The 25,542-nt window shown below is 37.9% G+C and overlaps 1 protein-coding gene across 1 annotated transcript; it reads left to right on the top strand.

The window, feature by feature from the left end:
- Positions 1-20,052, top strand: MCHR2 (melanin-concentrating hormone receptor 2). The gene is made up of 5 exons (XM_012661877.1): positions 1-207; positions 8,758-8,967; positions 13,492-13,686; positions 17,300-17,419; positions 19,746-20,052. The coding sequence occupies exons 1-5, from the start codon at positions 26-28 to the stop codon at positions 20,050-20,052; spliced, it is 1,014 nt and encodes a 337-aa protein (XP_012517331.1). The 5' UTR covers positions 1-25.
- Positions 20,053-25,542: the final 5,490 nt, after the last annotated feature.

Genomic DNA, 25,542 nt, shown 5'->3' with positions numbered 1-25,542 from the left:
TTTCACCACTGGAAGTCCATGAACAATGAATTCATTTCATTCATTTTGTTGGAACACCTCCACTGAACTTTTTAACAAATCCCAGAATGAAAAGTTTGCTTATCAAACCCCCAGTGTTGCAGACACCATCATCCTCCCTTCCATGGTTGGGATTATCTGTTCCACAGGACTGGTTGGCAACATCCTCATTGTATTCACTATAATAAGGTAAGGGCTTCTTTTTCTTTTCTTCCATAATTTCGGAAACCACATTCTTTCTACACTCCCTCAATGAATGCTTTCTCTGTAGGATTTTGCTTGATGAAATCAGGTTTTGGAAATACTTCCTTAAGATAATCAAAGAAGATTCTATAGATATTTTCGTTAAGCATTAAGTAACATCTGAGTTGCAGATCTCAAAATGGTAAAAACCTAGGCTGATGCTTACTGCTGGATCGGTGAATTTTTACAGCAGCAATTCTCAGTCTTAGTCACATATTAGAATCACCTGGGGAGCTTTAAAAAATCCTGATATGCAGTTTCACCCAAGATCCATTAACTCAGAATCTCTGGTTCTGGAACTCAGGCAGGGGTTGAGTCTGCAATGAAACCATTTTGTTTTCTAGCAATAAGAGCTATTCTAAGAAGCTGATCTGTTTGCACTGGCAAACAAGACTCTTTTTTACTCACCTAGGCAAAAGAGAGACTCTACCTAATCACCTGAAGATGCAGCAAGCTGTAGATAGTGGGCTGTTCTCCTCCACATAGAACATCCCCATATAGACCAAACTGAAAGGCATCTGCCCTCCAGTACCTCCGGCCTTGACTGCACATATCCCACCTAATTCAGGCTAACTCCTTCCTCTCAAGTAGGTTTAACCAGGAGAATAAGAAAAGGTTATTTGCTTTCTATGGACTTGACAAAATGGATTTAGAATTAGTGCACACATGCCCTATCACTACTTGATATCTTCACTATCCTGATTATTTACACATTTAAGTTTTACTGGTTTTAATCAGTATAAGATGTTAAATTTTTTCGTCCTGGTCTTTGATTAAACTTATAATCACCATTTCTTTAAATGTCCATATTTATATGTTATAAAAGATGTTCTAGAGTACAGGTTGAATATCTCTTATCCAAAATTCCTGCGACAGAAGTAGTTAGAATTTTGGATTTTTTCAAATTTTAGAATATTTGTATACACCTAATGAGATATCTTGGGGATGTGACCCAAGTCTAAACACAAAACTCATTTATGTTCCATATACACTTTATACACATAGTTTGAGAGTAATTTTATGTAATATTTTTAATAATCTTTTGATGGAACAAAATTTGTCTTCACTGAATGATCAGAAAGCAAAAGTATCATTATCTCAGCCACCTATGTGGACAATCTGTGGTTGTTGGCATCACCATCAGTTCTGACTTTGAATTTACATGCTACCAATAAGAAATCATTTTCTTACACTTATTCATACAGAAGTATTTAACAGTAAAAAATGTGACATACCATTAATACAATGAAAAAATAATGTGTTCAGGGTAACTAAGCAGCAGAGTAGCATCACCAGAATAGCTGTATCAGCCAGTAAACAACAGCAGCTGAAGCAGGCTGGGAGGGTCAATGTTTGTCCATATTTATATGTTATAAAAGATGTTCTAGAGCATCAGAACCTTTTTGGCACCAGGGACCGGTTTTATGAAAGATAATTGTCTTTTCCGCAGACTGGGGGATGGAAGGGAAAGGGTGGTGATTTGAGTGGGACACTGGGGACACTGAATAAACTATGCTGTGCACCTGCATTTTGACTGACCCATCACATGAGGTCAGATGTGGAATGTTCTACTTGTGGCATCATGTAGGTGCTCAAAAAGTTTCAGATTTTGAATCATTTTGAATTTCAGATTTTCAGATTAGGGGTGCTACCTAATAGATGTTTTCAGCATTATATTAACACAAAACTTTGACAAACTTTTGTAGGGTATATTACACTTAAAAAGCACAGTGGTAAACTCTTTTAATTCTCCAAACATCAGTACTAACACTATACTCATTTAAGGAAAGAGGCTTAGGAGAGTAAATAACCTGTCCTGCATTACACAGCTAGTAAGTGGCAATCCTGGCAATTGAACTCAGATCCTGTGATTCCAAATTTTAGGCTATTTCCTCCACACTAATAAAAACAAGCAAACAAATCATCAAAATTAGAAAGATAGTTGTTGGGTTTACCAGGTGGATAGAAGAATCCTCATGGGACCAATTGAGAGCAAGAACAGCCATCAGGATGGTCATGTGGATGACACTCAGCATCCCTGAGAATAACAGGACACTTTCCCCAGGTGGCATCCCATCAGCCAGCCCACTTGCAAACTTTTATTGTTCCTATCTCTGCATTTAGATGTAGAGGACCAATGTTATTTTCTGTACCATCCATAATTGAAGATTTATTTAATACATGGAATTCTACTCTTAATGAATTCAGGCATTCCTTACTGTGTCCTATAAAGCCATTTATGAATATTAAGCATTTCAAACCAAATTTTTTTAAAGTGCTGAAAGCAGGTCAACTCAATGTGTATTATTAAATACTTATTATTGCAAGCCCAGCATTGTCCTAGGGTTTATGGAAATACCAAAGAAATATGGTAGCATCTGACTCAAAAGTTCGTAATCTAGTGGAAAAGATAAGATTTAAACTCATGGAATAATTTGAAAAATAATACAAGATATTAAAAACAAGAAAGTGGAAAAAGTATGGCTCAAATACAGAAAATGGAAGTAATCAAATATTCTCAGGAAGCCTCAAGGAGACAATAGTGCCAAGTAGAAATGTAATAGCCAGAGACTTAGGAATGTTTCTAGCTCACCCGTTTGCCTGTTGCACCTGTCCAATTCTCCTTCCATCTTCCTCTCATGCCCCTTGGTATTTTCGCCCTGATCTCCTACAGATGCATATAATGTGTCCTTCTTACACCCAAGAATCTTGGTACCACCATTGAAAAACCAAGTCCTTATAAGGTGTTAGCCCTTCAGAAATGTTTACATTTTTACAGGCAAATTTCACATGCAAAAACTCTTCAGAGAGGCATTTCAGGCTTTGTGATAAGCTGTTAAAGAGATATTTGGAGATGAAGAAATTTCTTGGACCCCTGAATTTACACTAATAGATAACAGCCTAATCCCATCACTCATATGGAGACAAAGTTGGAAAAAAGGAAGAAATGTCCAACGTGAACTCTTCTAAAAGTCAATTATGAGCTATAATTCATGGAAACAGATTCTCACCATAAAGTCAATAGTCATTTAACTGGGAGAGGGAAAAAAAAAAATACCTGAGCCATCATACTAACCCATTTGTTTGTAATTATTGTGAAAAAAGTCTATCATTTCTTCACATCATTGCCACTTTATAGATAATATCTAAAACTATATATTAGATAAAAAATGTTAATAGAGCTTTTAAAGTGAATGTTTTAATTTTTCAAAAAGCATTGGGAGAAACTTCATTTTAATTTTTTTGCTAGAACTTTAATACTTTCTTTGCACATTGCTCTCCAAAAATTTATTAATCTTTCTAAAGCTATTTGAAAGAAACTTACTTTTAATTTTTTTTTGGCTAGGAATTTATCTAATTTTTTTTTTTTTTTTGCAAATTGCTCTTCAAAATTTTAAGGCAATTTGTATTAATGTTTTCATCATGCTTTGCCATGATCTTTTATTGTTACCTTCTGAATAGACAAGTGAATTAAATAAAATATTAAGACTACACAAAAAATGAGAAATAGATACATTTCAACAGGATTTAATGAGTTTAAATGGATTTTCCCTTTTATGGTAAATACTTGTATCAAAGACAATGAGCATCAACAGAACTAAAAGTCAGTAAGATCATTAATGATACTGGAGAGCAAGCAATGAACTAATTTCTGACTTTGCCCAAAGAAGACTAGAAATTATATAAATATGGTTTAAGGAAGATGGATCTTCAAGAATAAGATGTTCTATATGGCTATTTTAAAAAGCAAGAAGCAATTTGTACATTAGGGGTGTGGTCAGAAAGTAGTGAGGCCAGATCATTACTACTCTGTTGTACATTAAATTCATATCAGGTCAAAACGAAACCAGTTTAGAAAATGTAGGAGGAAAAACAGACCAATTATAATATTTTCCTCTCACATTCCCAGGAGACAAACTAATGAACTCAACCCAGTTACTTAACTATTCTCCACCAGCACAGCGAGCCCTGAGAAACTACCTGTGCTTTAATAAAGGAGCTGACTTTTTTTTTTTTTTTGCCAGACCCCCCACCTCCACCTCCTGCACACATCTTTCTTCTGTTTACTGACAGGCCCCCTTCAAGCAGGCAGAGACTCTCTAAAAGGTACCTCATCCCACGATAAACAAAAAGTTCCCATTCTGTCACTACCTGCCCTTCCCTCCCTGTCAGGTCAACCAGTTCGTATCAAGTCACGAATTACCAAGACATTTCACGTTTCGGCTGTGCCAGTAGGGTCTACATTTTATACAAAGATTACAAATGGACAGTGTAATAACCTGAAGGAATACTGTCTAATGGTGGAATTCCAATTACTGAGACAGGAAGGGAGGGGAAAAGTTTTAGAACAGAGGCCTCTTCCTTTTCTCCACTCAGCTTAAATCATAACTAACAGCTCCCTCTGACCCAGCCCTCTACCATTCCCAGAGTGTCAGCCATATGCAAGTTCTTGTTGGAATTGATTCATAGCCTTGGCTGCACACGTATCCTATGTTTTAGATGCTAGAGCACCATACAACCACATCAATTCAAATGAACTGAAGCCCCATTGCTGCGGTCCAGTTGGCCAATGCACCAAGCCAACTTGGGAGTCTGAGGGGTTGAATGAGTTGCCCAAGGGCACAATAAGTGAGGGTGGGCATAGAAATGAAAATAGAGTCCCCAGTTAATTCTCTTTGCAGTATATTACACTATGTATCTCGTGCAGGGCTGGCAAATATGTAACTCTAAACTGTCCCATCTTTAGCAGTCATCTCTAATCAGACAAGTCTGCCCTGTGGTAGCACCTGTGTGAGGACTCAACATTCTCAGCACAGTGCTTCAGTAATGCAATCAATTATTACTAATCCATTGATGTGGGCTCATAATAGGAATTTAATTCAGCTAGAATTAAGTGTCAAACGGGATGGTGAGGCAACCCAGAGATTAACAAGAGCAGGAAGCCACTTCTACAACCTACCCCGTTCCCCATCCCAACACCACCATCCTGTCTTCAAGCCGAGCTGAGAAAAGGAGAAGGTGGCTTTACAGACCCTAGGAGTCTGGGCTGCCTGGTGGGAGCTGGAGCCACAGTGAGATCTGGGACCATGGAGTGGGGGATATAGGAGAAGCTGGAGCCATGGAAGGGATGGAGCCATGGAAGGGATGCAGCCACTAGCTGAGATGCCAACAGAGAAAAGAACTACTCTTGCTTCTCCTCTCCTCCTACCCTCCAGTTCCCACCAGTGCTTCCTATTGGCCAAACCTAGTCAGAAGCCAGTGGGCAAGGGGGCCTGGGAACCAAGCTGGTGAATGACCAGCACAGCAGCCTGCATGTGTGGTGTAGTGTGTTATGCTGTTAGTTTTACTTCATCCACAGCATATATTGTTATTTTTGATTGTAAAAGATAAACATGGTGTTAATGGACATTTTGAAAAAGTATCAGAAATTACAAAGAATAAAGTAGAAAATCAGTCATACTACTACTACCAAATAGATGATCATTGTAATCACTTGACATATTATTCCTGCATATTTTTTTTATTTCAGCATATTATGGGGGTACAAATGTTTAGGTTACATATGTTACCCTTGCCCCACCCCCAAGTCAGAGCTTCAAGCATGTCCATCACCCAGACGGTGCACATCGCACTAATTATATATGTATATACCCATCCCCTCCTCCCCCCTCCCATCTGCCCGACACCTGATGAATGTTACTACTACTATATGTGCACTTAGGTGTTGATCAGTTAAAACCAATTTGATGGTGAGTACATGTGGTGTTTATTCCTACATATTTTTAAACAAATGTTTAAATACATTTGGAGTCATACTATATACATAATCAATATTCTTTTTTTTACTTAACAGTATAAGTATTTTTGCATTTGACTAAATATTCTTCCAAAGATTTATAACAGTTATATCATGTGTGGTATTATGGAATACCATAATTTATTTTATCATTCCTCCAATTAGTGAGCATTAGATATGGCCATGTTAACCATATGGAAAACATATTAGCTAAAATTATCACAAGTCTATGTATTTTATTTTACATGTTTGAGTCGTCAGAGACAGAAATCTAACAAAGACTGATAACAGGAAATCTGAAGATAAGTCAGACCCTAAAAAAGGATATAAGTTATATATCTAGAAATTTTACAATTTCCATTTAATTGTTTTTAATTTCTATGCTGGCAATAATAAATATAATGTGTTATTTATATTTATAGCATCTTATACCCAGATAAATATATCCTTTGTTTCAGAATTCTCTTTGTGTTATACAAAATATTGTCTAGAAACATTTCTATTTAATTATTTTTAATTTCCAGTTAATGGCCTGCATGGTCCTCAACAATAGAATTACCGTAATTTATTATCAGTAAATGATGAGTACCTGTCTAGAGGAAAGCAGGCTCTATGCATCTAATTGCTGCAATTGAGAGCTAAGCAATCGCTTAGTGTTTATACCCCAATTCAAATGCAAATAGCATCTATTTATAAGCTAAGATTTATGATTTTTTTTCTTAATGTGTAACTCTTTCTACCTGACCCCTAGTATCTGTTTCCCTGCTAACCCCTCTCTGTCTCCCACTCCCAATAGCCCAGAGACCACAAAAGATGAGAGACCAAGGACAGTCACTTGGCTGTTCTTTTGGTTGACATGGTCTTTCCCTCAAGTCTTCTCTCCCTCTTGGTCATTCTGGTGTGAGTCATCAAGCTCCTGAGAGAAAGGAACAAGCCTGTTTTATTAGTGGCATTAACAATGACTAGAGTACGGTTGCTCCGTATCAGGACTCAGTGGCAGTAACTTCCCCCCACAGTGCATGTTGTCAAGGCCTATACAAAATATGGCCTCGCCCAGTCTGATGTTTCACGTGAGGCTTTGGCAGCTTAGAAATGATGAAGTTAGGTTCACTGGCTGTAAAATTTGTTGCCAGTGAATAACAATGACACACACTGGTTTCCAAACAGCAGAGCAGTAGCCCTGGATAGAAAGTAAGCTAACAATTGTGGCATAATCTTAGGGTTAATTCTTATGTGTGCTTTAAATTCTTATTTTTCCTCAGTGTAGATGCCACTTCTGCCAAGAAACCTGCCCTGACAGTCCCTAGGGGAGAGGAGGGGCTCCTGCTTTGTGCTCCTTGTACTTGTCTCCAGCTTTCTCTCATCAAACTGTAATGTGGCCATTTATGTATGCATGTCTAGACATAAGCTCCTTGATGATAGAAATTCTATATTATTTAGCTTTACAGCCCCAGAGCACAATAGTGTGCCTGACATATAATTGGTGTTCAATAAAATGTTTACTGAATTTATGAACAGCATCTCTCAAATAAAGATGATACCTGTTTATTATTGAAAGTGTCAGCTCCTTGAAGACAGGAACCAACAATATTTTAAATTTAAATTTCTGCTGTCAGAAAATTCTTTCACCTACAGGTGAGAATGCCACATCTAGATAGCATTGCATTCACTCCCCCTCCCACCCCCACTGCCTGTAAGGAGACATGAGGTCATTCTCAGTGCAGTCTGTCTGTTCACTCATTTCAAATTCCTCTCCTCGCTGTCTGGATTTCACGATCTTCATTAATAGTCTTTGCTATTGGGTTAGATTTTGCTGGAATATTTCTAAGTAATCATTGGAATTTTAACAATGGTCTCAGCTGTGGTAAAAATATCATTAGACAATAGAAACCATTTATTTTTATTCTTCAGCTCTTTTAGGTGCTAAGAATGAGTAAAGACTAAGTCTTTTACCTGAGTGTGTTTAAGGTTGGTATAATTTGTCGCTGCATAGAAAATAACCCCAAAACGTAGTGGCTGTAAACAATAAACATTTATTATCTTGCATAATTTTTCAGAGTCAGGAATCCAGGAACAGCTTGATTGGTTGGTTCTTGCTCTCTCATAAAGTTGTAATTAAGTTGTCCTCCAGGGCTACAGTCATCTGAAGGCTTGGCTAGGGCTGGAGGATCTACTTCCGAGGTTTCACTTACATACTGGGCAAGTTGGTGCCGGTTGGTTGCTGGCTGGAGCTTCAGTTCCCCTCCACATGGATCTCTCCATAGTGTTGCTTGAGTCTTCTCACAAGATGGCAAATGTCTTCCACCAGGGAGAGTGATCCAACAGAGAGCAAAGAGAGAACCCCACAATGCATTTGTGTCCGAATTTCAAAGTCACACACTGCAATGTCCACTATATTCTAATTGTTAGAAGCAAGTTATTAAATTCAACACTCAAAGAGATGGAATTAAGCTCTGCCTATTGAAAAGAATATCAAAGAATTTTTAGACATATTTTTAAACCACTACTGTTAGTTATCAAATAAATAGTTCAAAATGTTTCAATATAAATAAGACTAGGCATTCCTCTGTGCATTTGTGCAGGTTTTCCTTTAACTTTTAAAATTCATTATCGCAATTAAAAATTTGTAATAGGTGGCATGTACTGAAAAAGGTGCATATTTTCAATGTCAATTCTCATTTTCCCTCCCTTTCTTTCAGGTCCAGGAAAAAAACAATCCCTGACATTTATATTTGCAACCTGGCTGTGGCTGATTTGGTCCACATTATTGGAATGCCTTTTCTTATTCACCAGTGGGCCCGGGGAGGAGAGTGGGTGTTTGGGGGACCTCTGTGCACCATCATCACGTCTCTGGATAGCTGCAACCAGTTTGCCTGTAGTGCCATCATGACTGTAATGAGTGTGGACAGGTAAGTGAAGAGACCTTGAAATATCTTAATACAATTCAGAGGTGCCTGTGCTTCCCCAAGGTCATTCCGATATAAGCAACATCAGTGTTGGTTTTATAACAGCAAAGCTCCTCTTCCTTTTGTTTGTTTCATTGTAGAACTGATTACTTAAGAATATTTTATTCAGTTTTCACAGAGGTCTATTTTGTTAATGGAAAACATGAAACATTAAAATCTCCTTTTTTCTAATCATTCTTTTTGACCGTGGTTTTATTTGCAATTTACTGCAAGAAAAAAAGGATCACAAAATCATGAAATGTTAGAAGCCAGAATGAACTCCCTCCACCATTTTTGCAGTAAGGAAGCTGAGGCCTAGAGAGGTGAGGGGATTTGCTACAGGCACACAGAGAGTTACAGGCAGAGCTGAGAGTTGAGGCCGATCTCCTCACTCCCTGTCCACGGCTGTTTCTGGCATGTTCACTGTCTCACAGTCTTGTTATCACCTGGTGGCTCTAAGGAATCAGTGGGGTAGATATAGGTTGCTATGGGACTATGAAATGATTTCCCAGTACCAGGAAGACCATCTTTTACACAAATTCTTATGATTGGTTAATGCAAATGCTGCCATTTTACATCATTAGAAATTTATTCCACTATATCCTGGAATGTGTTATAGCCATTTTCATCAGCTGTGTAAGACATTATTTGAGGAGATGATGGTGATGGTGACACTCATGGAGCCAATGAGTGGTAGAGAGCCCAGTTCAGACCCAGGCCATCCAACTCTGGAGATGGCAGGTAGTTTGTAACTCTCTGATCTCTCTGGAAAGCATGCAAGCTAGGATGTGCCCTGCATTATCCACATGCCGGGACCCCCACACCATGTCCTAGCAGGTCTCCCCAAACAGAAACAAGGTCTAACGACAACCATAATACTTCCAACAGTGATATGCTGTGTTCAAGACCACCCCACTTAAAATCTCCATCTGCCTTCTTCCTAACCCAACCCCAACCCTACATATTTGATCCGCCTTTCTCTGATCTACTTTTTCCTTTTCCTTTGCTTCAGATATATTACATAATTCACTTTGTGTGTGTGTGTGTATTTGTGTGTGTATATTGTTTTTTATCTAGTTTCCCTTGCACCTCAAAAGTAAATTTTTCCGGGGTCTTTGCCCACCAATACATCCCAATTGTCTGTGTAACAGTGATTGAGCTCTGCTTCCTTCACCTTCCAAGTGGGCCTTTGGGGTGGGGAAATCATGAACCTTTCTTTAAATGAATAAATAATGGAATGGCAAGGTTCATATAAATCATTCACTCTGACAAAAATGAATAATTATGGTAATGTTTTATGCATTTTTATATCCTACTGCTTTTCTGCAGGAGAATTTTCAAAATATAGAATGCACTTCTCTGTTTATAATTAACACCACATTTTTAAATCAATAAACTATATAGATCTAGTTAGCTCAGCCGATGCCTGCCAGTGCTGACTGTGTCTTGAGGAAAGCTCCGTGAGCTTGCCAGGATTCCACCACCAGAGCTGTAGTCCAGGCCTACCGTAGAAAAGCAACCTGCAGTACAGGTTATACCAATAGTAGTCCCATTCTTGAGGATAATAAAAGCTTCTTTATACCTTGTATCTTGGAAGTAGGAAAATATTGGCTTTTTTGGGGAAAAAAAAAGAGGGGTATTTATACTCCTTCTATAAGCTTCCTACTGCAAATAAAGTGAATGGGAATTTTCTGCCTTGGAACAGACCAACTGTATATGGTTCCTAATGTTGACAGATTTTTTTTCCTCTGAGTACATGTATGTGTATGTCTGTGCACACATGCATATGTGTCATACACCTGAATAGCCTTTTGCGTTGTCTTATTTTAATCCAATGGACACAGTATGCTAAAATTTTATTTTATATTTAAGACATTCAGGCCCTTTCTTTCTCTCAGCCCTCACTCCAGAGGATCAGGTGGCAAGAGACAAATGATGATTCTATAAAACTGAACTTTTCCTCCCCAGCATTTCTTATAACTCTACAAAATTCGTAAAAGTTCAACAAAATCTGCAATTCTGTAAAATAGAGAGTTTGCTTTGTAAGGCCATAACTAAATGTCAGTGCCATCAGTATGCTTTATTGTTTATACATTTAAGTCATCTCAATTGCCCATTTAATGGCTCATACATTTCAAGGGTTTTCAATAACTCTTTCGTTTTTCTTTCTCTGATTAGTGATAACTGCAAGTTATTACTAACTTAATAGTGGGTTCATACCTCCACAGCAATATAAAAAATTGTAAATACCCAAAATATTAAAAGTGTTTGCCTCCAGATGAAGGCTACCTAGACTTTCATTAGTGGCTACTTTTATAAATAAATTCTCTAGAACACCAAAAGTCAATAAGTAGGAGCCAAAATTTCCTATTTGTCCATTCATTCATTCATTCCACAAATATTTCTTGAGCGTGGATAATGTGACAGAGACTGCCGGACACAGGGAATGCAGTGGCCTTAAACTAATAGTCAAGGCGCCTGCCCTAATGGGGCTTCCGTTCCATACTATGGACAGACATTGAATGAAGAGTCACACAAGCTAATGTATATTTCCACACAGTGATACACATTAAAAAGGAAAAGTAGAGTCTCCCTGTGATCTGCATTTACAGTCATGGGCCCTCGTAAAGAGTGTGTGGTCAGGGAACGCTTCCCTGAGAGGGAGAGAGTTAAACAGGGACTTAGGAAGAGCAGGAGGAAGCAGAGGCAGATCCTGCGAGGCAGGTCCTGCAAGGCAGGTAGAACAGCATGTGCCTGACCTTAAAGGGGGAGGAACTTGAAGGAAGTCAAGACAGAGACTGGCCCAAGCTCCAACTTGAGCAACAGGCAGGGCCAGGCAAAGAAAGACCTTGGGGGTCATGGTAAGAATTCTGAATTTTATCTGAATGGTGATGAAAAGCCATTGAAAGATTTTTCAGCTGGGAAAGGTTGCTGTCAGAGAAGACTCCCTAATTGCATGATGCCATGACTTCCTTATCCCATAATTCCAATCAAAATGATGGCTGGGCTTCTATGCAATCACCACTTCACCCACTTCCCCAGCAGGGAGGGAGGAGGCCCTCTCTCCTTAGCCACAGGGAATGCACTTGCAGTGTGCAAGGGAAGATGGCTGAGGGGCTCTGGCCAGAAACCTCTCCCTGCGTGCTGAAGGTCCCTTAACTAAATGCAAAATGTCCTGCCTCTGGTGTAAAATTGAAAGAGCAAGAGGACAGGAAATTTTTCATTTTTGTGAGTCTTCAGTGAGTAGCTCTACAAAAACTTTGAGAAAATTAAGTGACCATCAAAACTATTTTTTTGTAATCCTAGCTCTCTGGGAGGCCGAGACGGGTGGATTGTTTGAGCTCAGGAGTCTGAAACCAGCCTCAGCAAGAGTGAGACCCCGTCTCTACTAAAAAAATAGAAAGAAATTAATTGGACAACTAAAAATATATAGAAAAAATTAGCCGGGCATGGTGGCGCATGCCTGTAGTCCTAGCTACTTGGGAGGCTGAGGCAGGAGGATTGCTTGAGTTTGAGGTTGCTGTGAGCGAGGATGACGCCACGGCACTCTAGCCTGGACAACACAGTGAGACTCTGTCTCAAAAAAAAAAAAAAAACTATTTTTTATGTTTGTTTAATTTCTGCTAATACTACCTTCCCCCACCCCATCCCCAGCAAAGATACACTTTCTCAAATAACCTTCCTTCTGAATCTGAGCTCTCTTTTTCATCCTTCAACTTTCAGTTAGCTCTGAAAAATTCTTCTTGCACTTGCTGGAGGACCAAATATATTTGAAATGTCAGGATTTCAAATTTGATTAATTGATTATGTTTTTTTTTTTTTCTGGATCTAAAATAGAAAAAAAGAAAAAGAAAAACCCTTCCCCATGAAATTAGCCCATTTCCTCCCCTGGCTTCTAGCCTAAGTTCCCCGAGGAATTTGCATTGTCTATAATAGTCACGCTTGTTCATTCCCTCTGTGATTTCTGTGAACTGAACCTCCAAGGACCTGGGGAGCTTATCGTAAAGCAATCTGAGCAAAATGTTTTGTCCTATGTGCCTGAACCTCATTCTCCTGGGGAATTCTCCTATCAGCCCCTGTACTTTCCTCCTTCCTGCCTCTACATGAGTGAATCCTGCTGGGGAGTGGGTTATTAATATTTCCTCCTGTAGGAAATCCCTGTTCAGAGACAAAGTTTTCCAGAGCCCCATTTACAGGGGAAGCACCTTTGTAAAGAAAGAGTGCACTGCAGAATTTTACCATTATCAGTGTGTTCATAGAAGGAACAGCTATTACAGTGAGTGGTTTATTCAGACTTGCAGGATCAAGAGTTGTTTTCTCTACAGGTACCAGGCGGCTCTGAAAAAACAGAACTTTCTTTTGCCTTGATAGAGGTGTGCTTCAGGGAGGATAATAATACTAATAATTTACTCTTGTCGTGAACCTTTCATCCTTGGAGCTCAGTGCTTTTATTGATTGTCCCCAAGCCCTTCTTAACTGGCTTTGCAGGTACTTGGCCCTCGTCCAACCATTTCGACTGACGAGTTGGAGAACAAGGTGCAAGACCATCCGCATCAATTTGGGCCTCTGGGCAGCTTCCTTTATTCTGGCACTGCCTGTCTGGGTCTACTCGAAGGTTATCAAATTTAAAGACGGCGTTGAGAGTTGTGCTTTTGATTTGACATCCCCTGACGACGTACTCTGGTAAGTTGTTAAAATTTAAGAAAAAAATTGAGTTGAATTAAGTTGTGAAGTACTTCATCCCCCTTGTCAACAAGTGAGCAGCCTCGAAGAGAGTCCTTGTGGTTCCTCTTCTCACCTGTCTCTCTGCTTAGTCTTTTCCTTTATGTCATCAAGGTGGAAGTTTGGCTTTAAGGAGAGGGCAACCTTTAGAAAAAGATCTTGAATTTAATCATGTCACCTCAATAGGCACAAATATATTTAAATATGGATTTTAAAGATCTGTGGCAGCCAGACGCAGTGGGAATGCAGCAAGGTAGGGGAAGAGTTTCCAAAAGAACCTAAGAGTTACTCAGACTCAAACCTCATTAACATGCAATTGTAGTTTGCTTGAATTGTGTCCCCCTCCAAAAATATGTTCAAGTCTTCCTCCCCGTACCTGTGAATGTAACCTTATTTGGAAATAGGGTCCCTGCAGATGTAATCAAGTCAAGATGAGGTCATACTGGATCTGGGTGGGCCCTAAATCCAGTGACTGGTGTCCTGATAAACTTATAAATTCTTGGACACATACAACCTACTGAGACTGAACCATGAAGAAACAGAAAACCTCAACAAACCATTAATGGTTAATGAGATCAAATCCATAATATGTCTCCCATCAAAGAAAACCCCCCGCCTGGGGCCTGATGAGTTCTACCAAATATTTAAAGAAGCACTAATACCAGTTCTACTCAAACTCTTCAAAAAAAATTGAAGAGGAGGGAATGCTTCAAACTCATTCTATGTGGCCAGGATTATTCTGATATTAAAACCAGAAAAGGACACAACAAAAAGAGAAAATAATAAGCCCATATCACTGTTGAACATAGATGCAAAAATTCTCAACAAAATACTAGCAAACTAAATTTAACAAAACATTAAAAAGATCGTTCACTATAATCAAGTGGGATTCATCCAATGAGTGCAAGGATTGTTTAATGTATGCAAATCAGTAAATGTGATACATCACGTTGACAGAACAAAAACCATATGATCATTTTAATAGATGCGAAAAAGCATCCAACAAAATTCAACATCCCTTTATGATAAAAACCCTCATCAAACTGGTTATACAAGGAACATGCCTCAAAATAATAAAGGCCATGTATGACAAACCCACAGCTCTTATTGTACTGAACGAGGAAAACTTAAAGACCTTTCCTCTAATATCTGGAATGAGACAAGAATGCTCATTTTCACCACTTTTATTCAACATAATACTGGAAATCCCAACCAGAGCAATTAAGCAACAGAAAGAAATAAAGGGCACCCATATGGGAAAGAAAGAAGTCAAATTACCCTTGTTTGCAGACAACATGATCTTATCCTGAGAAAAACCTAAAGATGCCACCACAAAAAAATCTTTTAAAAGTGATAAACAAATTCAGTAAACTTACAGGATACAAAATCAACATACAAAAATCAGTAGATGTATATATGCCAACAGCAAACAATCTGAAAAAGAAATCAAGGAAGCAACCCCATTTACAAAAGCTATGAAGAATATAAACTACCTAGGAATCAATTTAACCAAAGAAATGAAAGATCCATACAAGAAAAACTATATAACATTGATTAAAGAAATTGAAGAGGACATAAAAATGGAAAGATATTTCATGCTCGTGGATTGGAAGAATTAATATCTTTAAAACAACAGTGCTATCCAAAGCAATTTACAGATTCAATGTAATCCCTATCAAACCACCAGTGATATTCCTCACAGAAATAGAAAAAAAATGCTAAAATTTATATGGAACCACAAAAGACCTTGAATAGCCAAAACTATCCTGAGCAAAAAGAAGAAAGTTGGAAGCATCACACTACCTGTCTTCAAAATTTACTGCAAAGCTATAGTAACCAAATCAGCATGATACTGGCATAAAAACAGACACATAAGCCAATGGAAATGAATAGAGAACCCAGATACAGATACATACATTTACAGCGAACTCATCTTCAACAAAGGCACCAAGAATATACAATAGTGAAACGATAGTCTCTTCAATAAATGGTACTCGGATAACTATATGCAGAAGAATGAAACTAGACCCCTGTGTCACCATACACAAAAATCAAATGAAATAGATTAAAAACTTAAATCTAAGACCTTAAACTATGAAACTGCTGAAAAAAATTGGGGAGATGTTCCAGGACATTGGCCTGGGAGAAGATTTTATGTGTAAGACCTCAAAAGCACAGGCAACCAAAGTAAAAATAGGCAAATGGGATCACATCAAGCTAAAAAGCTTCTGCACAGCAAAGGGAACAATCAGCAAAGTGAAGAGACAACCCACAGAATGGGAGAAAATATTTGAAGTACATTTATTTCATCTTTACAAATTTTATGAATGTATTAAATTATCATATGTACCTCCAAAACTATGAACATCTATTATACATCTATACAAAAATTGTTTTAAAAAATGAGATTGATTGTTGATTCATTATTTCTCCCATCAGCATTGGATGTACTCACTAACAAAAACCATCAGCCAATTGAAAGGCAAAATGATACTTATAATAGTTACTGGAGTCAATATGTAAATATGAACCTCAACCTATCTAAAAGGAGAGCATAACCTGAGGCTCATTATATGACTATATGACTTGTTTCTTTGGCCTGTATCAAAGAAACAAATGACAACAACTACAACAACAAAATGTGCTATTTTTACACTGACAGCTCCTTCTACTTACTTCTGCTATGTTTGGCTGATTATGGTAAAGGATATTCTGAGGTTGCAGCCTCTGTTGTTCCTCCTAGAATTAAGTCTTTCAGGTGAACTGAGACTGGAGCTACTGGGCTGCATTCAGGGTCCTTCTGGTCCCAGGTGCTCTCTCTGCCACCCTCTCCACATCCACCTGATCTGGGCCCGCCTCCTTTTACCAAGACCAGGGTTCTGCCAGGAAGGAGGAGACTTGGCATCTGTGCAGGAATGGAGTTTGCTCTCCTGAGAACCCCCCACTTCACACCTCAGACTCCCACCTCCCCAGAGGGGCATCATGGAGGGAAGATTGACTGATTTATATCAGGAGCTCCTGTGTGCCATTGAGAGATCATCTGGAGCCTTGGTTACAAGCATGGTCTCCGGAGCCCGACTACTTGCTTGGGTTCAAATCCCACCCCTGCCACTTACTAACTGGGTAATCTTGGGCAAGCCACTTAACCTTTCTGTGCCTCAGTTTCTTCTTCTGTAACCTGAGGATACTAATGGCATTATATTCATGGGGTTGCACAGATTCAATGGGCTAAAATATGCAAAGTGCTTAGAACGGTGCTCACTACATAATAAATACTACCTGATGTTGCCTGTTGTTATTAATAACTCTAAAGATAATGATAAGTAGCCTCACCTGTTCCACACTCAATACAATTGGGTTTGGCTAGAGAAGAGACAAGCATCACTGTTAGTGAACAATGAAGAACAGGACTACTCTGTGATAAAGCAGCCAAAGATTCTGAGCTTTTTCCCAAGGACTTTTATCCTGAACACTGAAAAAAATCAAAAAATCATGCCTCAAAAACTGTAAAATCCAATTCCTAGTGCAGTGAATGTAACAGTGATGTATTCTCCCTCTCTTTCTCATTTTACAGGTACACACTTTATTTGACGATAACAACTTTTTTTTTCCCTTTACCCTTGATTTTGGTATGCTATATTTTAATTTTATGCTATACATGGAAGATGTATCAACAAAATAAAGATGGCAGATGGTAAGTATTTGCCTTATTTTGCTTTATTTGTAAAAGAAGAGTTTAGATATCCTAAGACATCTGCAGAAGAAACTTAAGCAACAATAACTTGAAACATACTACACTTAGACATATAAGCATTGACAAATGTGTATAGCAGGCTTTTTAAAAAAATAAGACATGTTCTGAATCAGCTAATTGAAGATCTCTGAGTGATAGTGTTTTAGTACATTTTGCAGAGTTGCATATGTATGTAAATATATTAGATGTTGTGTTCAACCTTTTGATTTCTGTGTTTTAATTTTTTTGATTTAGAGGGGAAGAGTTTCATTAATATTTGAATTAGAGAAGCAGTGTCTTATTAATATTAGAAGGAAATTAATTAGAAGTAAATAAAATCAAAGAGTTAACCTAAAGACAATAAACTTGGGAAGGACCTTTGAAGATACTTGTCTCTAAACCTGCATGAATAAATCTAAATTATTTTCAACTTGAAATTGTGTATACCAAATTGGTCAAATGAGTAAGTCAGTAATTGTATAGCCGGTTGGGTAAAAACACTTTTAAATTTATTAACATTTGACTTTTCAACAGATTTTTATGTTTCTTTTGGAAAAGCAAGCTTGCTGGGTTTCCCTGCACACTATTTGTTGTAACATTGTCAAGATTTTAAAAAGAATATATGAACAATTTAACCATCATTAATCAAAATTTGTGACAAACTCTGGAACCAAAGGTTTACATAGTCTATTGGCTCACAACGTATTTTTCCCACTTAGCTTCTTGAAATTCTGTGGAGGTCTTAAATTATTAAAGGGTGGTCTATTTGGCGTGGGAAAAGGAAACAGCCACAGTTATGGGGGGAAAATTTAGCTTCTAAATGCATCACAGGGAGCTGAGTTGGTGAGAAGGTTGAAATGAAATCATATGGAATATTAAGACACCAGCAGCTGGAGAGGATGCCTGAGCCTTTTTAAAACAGTTCTCCAACTCAGATCATTTTGCTCCTAACACTTTTCTCAGAAATGCTAACAGCATCTTATGAAACAAAGTTCATACTCTCCAGTTATGCCTCAGAATGCAAGAAGTTAAGAGGAAGCATGGTGCCTACTTGGATAAACTGCAAGAGGATCATTGTCTTTGAATGATTTTCAATCCCCATGCTTTTTTTCATATTATTCCCAAGGCTTATTCAACTGCTTCCACTGTGTCCTGGGGAAATTTCAAGCACATGTCTAAATATGGCATAACATGATAAAATTTGGAAATTTTAAAATGTTTTATTTTAGAATAATTTAAATTATAGAAAAGTAGATAATAGAGATATAGTACAGACAGTACAGAAATAGTGCAGATCTGTACAGATAGAACAAAGGGTTTTCACATACCCCTCACCCAGTTTTCCCGTTGTTAACATCTTACCATGGTACGTTTGTCAAGACAAAGAAAACAGTATTAGTACATTACTATAAACTAAATTCTACCCTTCATGGGACATCACCAGTTTTTCCATTAAAGTCCTCTATCTGTTCCAGATTCAACCCAGAATAACACATGGCATTTAGTTGTCATGTCTTCCCAATCTCCTCTGGTCTGTGATAGTTTCTCATTCTTTCCTTGTTTTTCATGACCTTGATAGTCTTAAGGAGTACTGGCCAGGTATCCTGTAGAATGTTCCCAATCTGGATTTGTCTGATATTGTATCACGATTAGACTGTAGTTATGCACTTTTGGAAAAAAGCAACTCTTCTCATCACAATATATCAGGGATTAAATGATAGCTATATGGCATTGATGTTAGCCTTGATAACTTGGTTAAGGTAGTGTCTGCCAGATTTCTCCACTGTGAAACTACTATTTATCTCTATTCTCCGGAAGTGAGTTACTAAGTATAGCCTACCCCAAGGGAAAATGGGGAAGGTAGGAATTAAGCTCCATCTCCTGAAAGGGGAGTATCTTCATGTATTATTTGGAATTCTGTAAAGGTTTATCTCTTCTCCCCCCATTTTATTCAATATTATTTATATTAGTATAGACTCATGTATGTTTATTTCATCCTTTGAGTTATAATTCAATACTTTGTTATTTATTTTGTTTCTCAAAACGTTCAAGCTTTCAGAACTTTGACAAGTGCTTTTTTCTTTTTTTGTTTGTTATACTTTAAGAAGTTTTTAACAGGAATGAATGAGAATGTTTTTGCAACGCTCTGAATAAGTAGGCATATAAAAAATGAGCTTCATGTTTCACTACAAAACCATTATGAGATGTCCAGAAAGTTCTAGGGAGACATTGACCTATGATTTCTACGGTCGTTTATGTTCTGTCTGTTTAAACGTTTCCTTTGCAGTTGCAATGCCAGTGTACCCAAGCAGAGAGTGATGAAGCTGACAAAGATGGTGCTGGTGTTGGTGGCGGTCTTTATCCTGAGTGCTGCCCCCTATCATACCCTACAGCTGGTGAACTTACAGATGGATCAGCCCACACTGGCCTTCTACGTGGGCTATTACCTCTCCATCTGTCTCAGCTACGCCAGCAGTGGCATTAACCCTTTTCTCTACATCCTGCTGAGTGGAAACTTTCGGAAACGTCTGCCTCAAGTTCAAAGGAGGGTGACTGAGAAGGAAATCAACAATATGGAAAACACCCTGAAATAGAGCTTTTAGGAAAATACATGGATCACCAAGAGTCTAGACAGGATTGTGAATGTCATTGATATTATTAGAAAGGGCAGATGGACCCATCTGCTTGTGCCCATTCTTCTAATGTACTTGTGACTCTTAGCAACGTGGAACAGAAATTTAACCATCGAAATACAATGAGTTTAATATGCTAACTTTAGCAAAATGTAAAAGGTTGATTTGTGTTATGGATAGGAAATGGGATAGTCTAAGATACCCAAGCTTCATGATCATATATTTCAGCATGTTATAAATAAGTCACTAATAAAAGTGGCCATCCATGACCACCGACTAGAGACTCACCGAGGATCCTGACCTTGCCATCCACACTGTGGCCTCCCTGTAACAGTGCCCTCGAGGTTCCTAGGAGGGGACCATATTACAGTGAGGTTTGAAATCTGGCCATTTTTTTGTTTGTTTATGAAAATGTCAGTTTCATATGTTCCAATCTAATACTTTCTGTAACTAAGTCCCACCTTTTAGAATAACAGTTACCATCTATGGCATACATGCAATGTATAAGATTATATGTAACAAACCTGTGAGATAAGTCTTATGCCCTCTGCTTCCTAACGCTCAGAAAAGTTAAGTGATAGGCCTAATGCTACACAGCCCCCTAAGAGCTGGGCCGAAATCTGGGTCTGCCTGTCTTTCTTTTCTGCTGCACCATCTTGACAACCTGTATGTATCATCCTGCAGGGAGCCAGGAAGTTGGGGTTTCTTTTGTTTTCTCCTACAGCCCTGCAGGAAAAGAGTTAAAGTCTGAAAGAAATGAGTTCATGATTTAAGCATATGCTTTTGGATTAAGATTTTTTTTCTCATGCCTGCTAACTGTAGAAAACAGCATCTGCATTTTAATAATAGTATTTCACTTCAGGAATTTAAGCATCATTAAAAAACAGTCCCTTTAGGTTACAGTGTATGTTTGTTCAAGAGTACAAACAGTAATTAGCCCTCAAATTCATAAGTATTCATTTTATCTATCTTTTCCTCTTTTGGCTTGTATAAAACATGCTCTTCAATATAGTTAGGAAAGAAAAAAAATGCTTTTAAAGCCTGTATTCTCAACAAAGACAAATATCATTATTTTGTTTGTGAACGAAATCTGTAAACCCACCTCCTTCCTCTAAATACATAAAATTGCTTGCTTCATGAACATCTGAAACTGATTTTCAATCAGCTCTTTTTAGAAAAACAGTCACAGAGACCAGTTTTTTTCATGACCTAATCTCCATTTTTATATATCAATTGCATCTGAATTGACTTGTATTTGAATCAACCCAAACACATGAATTTTAACTCAATGTATTTTTGCTCTAGATGTTTTAGGCACCATTTGGGAACTAGGTAGTATCGAAATGTGTATCTGGATGAATGGTTGTGTAAACAATGTGAGAACTACAAACTGAGCCAGGTCACATCTGAGACATTTTGTTTCCACAGCTGAGGCCTGGAGACCTACACACAGAGGCCGAATGCTCCTTTAAAATTACAATAAAAAGCGATGCCATTCCACATTTCACAATTTAAGGGGCCTTCGTTCTCACTTATCTAAGGTGCAACAGTCAGAACTCAGCAAATAACACTGACTTCTGAAGACCCAGCACAATGGGTCAGAAACATTATTATTTAATAATTGAAGAGCAATTGTTTACTTCTATTTCTTTTTTAATACAGAAAATACTATGATTTTGAAGACTTAAATGATTTTAAACCAACAGACTTTTTTCTAATAGCACTCCCAATAGTTCTCAAATAATTGATCAGTGAACTATTTTAATTTATATTTAAGAGTTGTAAAGAGCTTTAGCATTTAGTCAAAGTAAAAAATAAAAAGGGTGACTATTAAATTTATTTTTGTGCCTTTGTATAGCTTTTCTATGCAGAAGCATATTTATATGCAGATTTACAGGGATGGTTTGACAGAGATTCTCTATGTGTTTTGTATGTTTGGCAACGATATGTATACATGTTTACTTCCAAGTGAAGTTAATAATGATCACTTCTACATATCTAATTAATACTTGGGTGTTTGTCATTACGTAAACTCGTAATTGTATCCCTCCTCTACGCTTATTCAATTCTAGGTGCTCATTTAAATTTCGATCATCAATTAATATATAAATAAATGAGTAAAAACTGCTTGCATATTAATATACTTCTGGCTTGTAGCTTCTACTTTGAGGGTTTTCTTGTATAAAGAATTTCATATTTTCTTTATATTAATAGTTTCTCCTGAACAAAGACCAAAGATGTTGGAATCAGTAAAATGTGTCCTAAATATGGCCAATAGTTTGAAGGCACTCATTATCATAGCAAATGCTCAGAAATCTAGGCCCTTGCATTATACTTGAAGTCCCAGGAATTACTGCTTTCCATGGGTTATAATGCCATAGCGTCATGGAATCTTGGATCTTAAAGATACTTTAGAGATTATTTTATCAAATGTTAAAGATAAGAAGAATGAACCACAGATAGATGAAATTTTTAACACAGTCCAGCATGTGTCCAGAGACCCACACCTACTGAGCAGCTAGAAACCAACCCTGAATTCTTTCTACCGAACCATAGTTCCCGCCTCGTGAGACAGTGGAAAAAAACTAGTGAGAAAATTACAGTTAACACTTAATGGCTATAACAAATTCTTGAAAGTTTAGTGAGTAAAGCAAGATTGTATAATCATGCTTTATAAGTTGTAGAATTTAAAAAAAAACCTGACTGCATAATTTACTTGGACTTCTTGTCAGGATGGCAGAGATTAATTTTCCATTCGCTACACAGAGTTCTATGGAATCAGCCCAAAGCAAAATAGAGACATGTACAATTTTTTTTACTGCCCCCAATATTTTGTTGGCACCTCTCTCCACCAAAAATTTAGCTCATTCCACGGAAATCTTCCCCTCTCATCTAAAGTTAGGAACTGCACTATCGTTACAACTCCTTTATGACTTCACTCTAGCAGGGATAGCATCAAATTTTTTCATTTGCTTTTTTAGCAATTAGCTCAAATTAGCTGTAGTCCACTCAAAAGACTGTCTTTAATTGGTATCTTGATTTCCGGCATTTATAGGTTCACCATTTATCATATATTTACAGAACTCTCCACTTCCAATGTACTGTGCTGGGTCCCACTAAGAATTTTTTTTTTTTAAATGCCTAAGACATTACCCCATCTCAAGAACTGAAAATCCAATGTCTCCCATGCTTCCAGTAGATCAACTATTCCTACTTCAGTGTACCAGAGAACAATCAGACTGGGTGCAGTGGCTCACACCTGTAATCCCAGCACTCTGGGAGGCAGAGTCAGGAAGACTGCTTGAGCCCAGGAGTTCAAGACCAGCCTTAACAAGAGTGAGACCCAGTCTCTACTAAAAATAGAAAAATTAACTGGGCGTCAGCCTGCAGTCCCAGCTTGGGAGGCTGAAGCAAGAGAATCACCTAAGCCTAGGAGTTTGAGGTTGCAGTGAGCTATGATAATGCCATTGCACTCTACCCAGAGGAAGACTCTGTCTCAAAAAAAGAAAAAAAGAATAATAAACAGTGTTTTTTCAATTCTACAATACAATTGATCATAAACTACACCATTAATTTAATAACTGCTTTTGGGAAGCAAAAACATAATATTAAACATTCACGTTAACAGTATAACCCAATTTCAGGAACATATATGAAAAAATGCACATCACAGAATTGAGGGAAAAAAACAGTATTGACAACTCATTAATTCATTTGCTTCTAAAATTAAATGTACTCCTCTTTATTAGATGAGTCCAGATAAGAGGAAAAGATGTTTTCAACTTGTGCAATGACAATAAAGTTGTTTACATTTAGCTCCCATTTTTTGAGTGCATACAGTGTAGCAGGCGTTGTGCATAATCTCATATAATCCTCACACCAACCTTCAGAGCTACATACTATTGTTGTCCCCATTTTATACGTGAGGAAACCAGGGCTTGGAAATATTGCATAGCCTGTCTATAGTTATTCATCTAGTAACAGGCAGACTCAGGATTCAAGCCCCCCTCTGATGCTCTTATCCACTATGCCAGTGCTTCTCAAACTTTACAGTGGATGCATGTCACTTGGAGATATTGTTAAAATGCAAATTTTGACTTAGTAGGTCTGGGGTGCAATCTGAGATTCTGCATTTCACCAGCTCCAGGGTGATGTCGGGTGATGTCGATACTACTGGTCCACAGATCATACTTTAAGCTGCAAGAAGTTATGTCCAATGGAAATGCAAGGGAGGAAAGAGATGGGAGAAACCTTCCAAAATAAAGTTGGTTATGTGGCATAAGGAAGAGGTAAGGAGAGAAAATGATTTTGAGGTTTCTAGCCAATGAGAAAGCTACCAATTGACATAGGAAGCCAGGAGGAGGACCAGCCACGATTTATATTCATTAAATGGAGTTTCTGCCCATTTGTTCCTAAATCAATATTAAAAAAGAAAAGGAACTGAACCCACATTTTTTAGTAATTATCAATATCAGGCTACTAGTAGAAGTTAACAGTGTCTAAATGTCTACTTAGTTATTCAAGTCTATTGTTTACTAGCAACACGGCCACATAATAATTTCTCTGGTTTTGTAAAATCATTATCAACCCTCTATAGCTGCAATCCGCCCTGTGGAAAAATTGTCTGTGGAAAAATTGTCTTCCATGAAACTTCGGAGGGGGAGGGCACAGCAGGAGGTGAGCGGTGGGCCAAGCAAGCAAAGCTTCGTTGGTATTTACAGCCGCTCCTCTCCCCATCGCTCCCATCACTGCCTGAATTCCTCCTCCCCCTCCACAGTCACGGAAAAATTGTCTTCCATGAAACTGTCCCTGGTGCCAAAAAGTGTGGGGACCGCTGTTCTATAGTTAGGTATCATTACATAAAATCAAGATTGATGTTGAGATGGAAAAGTATAATACAGACAACAGGGATTAATTATTCGCATAAAGAGAACAGAGAAGTGGGAGAGAGGAAAAAACCTGTGTTTGCATCCCTCAATTGCTACTTACTACCCACAAGACTTTGAGCAAGTTCTGTAACTGCTCTAACCCTCAGTTCCCCATCTATAAAGTAAAGATGATAATATTACCTATTTCAAACTGTTTTCGTAAGACATGAACACTGCTTAGACAGTGTAAATGTTCAGTTGTTTAGTATCATCATCTTCATTATCATCATCATCATCACTTAAAACTACATAATTGAGAAACACAGCCACAGTATTTTGCAATTCTTCCCATTGAGAAGTAGCGTCTTTTTCTTCATATCTTGAATCTAAGCTGCCTTGTAACTTCGTTTGACAAACAGATTATGGCAGAAGTAGCCTTGTGTAAATTCTAAAGCCTAGGTCTCAAGAGGCCTTGTAGCTTCTACCTTTGCCCTCTTCAATCCTGCATGGCACCCCACGTAAGAAAGCCAGTCTAGCCTACTGGAGGTTGAGAGGTCACATGGAGAACTGAGGCACTGAGATG

This window comes from Propithecus coquereli, unplaced genomic scaffold (assembly GCF_000956105.1).
Source record: "Propithecus coquereli isolate 6110/MARCELLA unplaced genomic scaffold, Pcoq_1.0 Scaffold74, whole genome shotgun sequence".
Classification (NCBI taxonomy): Eukaryota; Metazoa; Chordata; class Mammalia; order Primates; family Indriidae; genus Propithecus; species Propithecus coquereli.
This window is presented reverse-complemented; position numbering and strand designations above follow the sequence as displayed.

Excerpts from the sequence above, each read along its gene's own strand:
- MCHR2 (XM_012661877.1), top strand. The coding sequence starts at position 26 with ATGAATTCATTTCATTCATTTTGTTGGAACACCTCCACTGAACTTTTT. Across the intron at positions 208-8,757 it reads ATTGTATTCACTATAATAAG|GTCCAGGAAAAAAACAATCC; the intron begins GTAAGGGCTTCT and ends CCTTTCTTTCAG. Across the intron at positions 8,968-13,491 it reads ACTGTAATGAGTGTGGACAG|GTACTTGGCCCTCGTCCAAC; the intron begins GTAAGTGAAGAG and ends CTGGCTTTGCAG.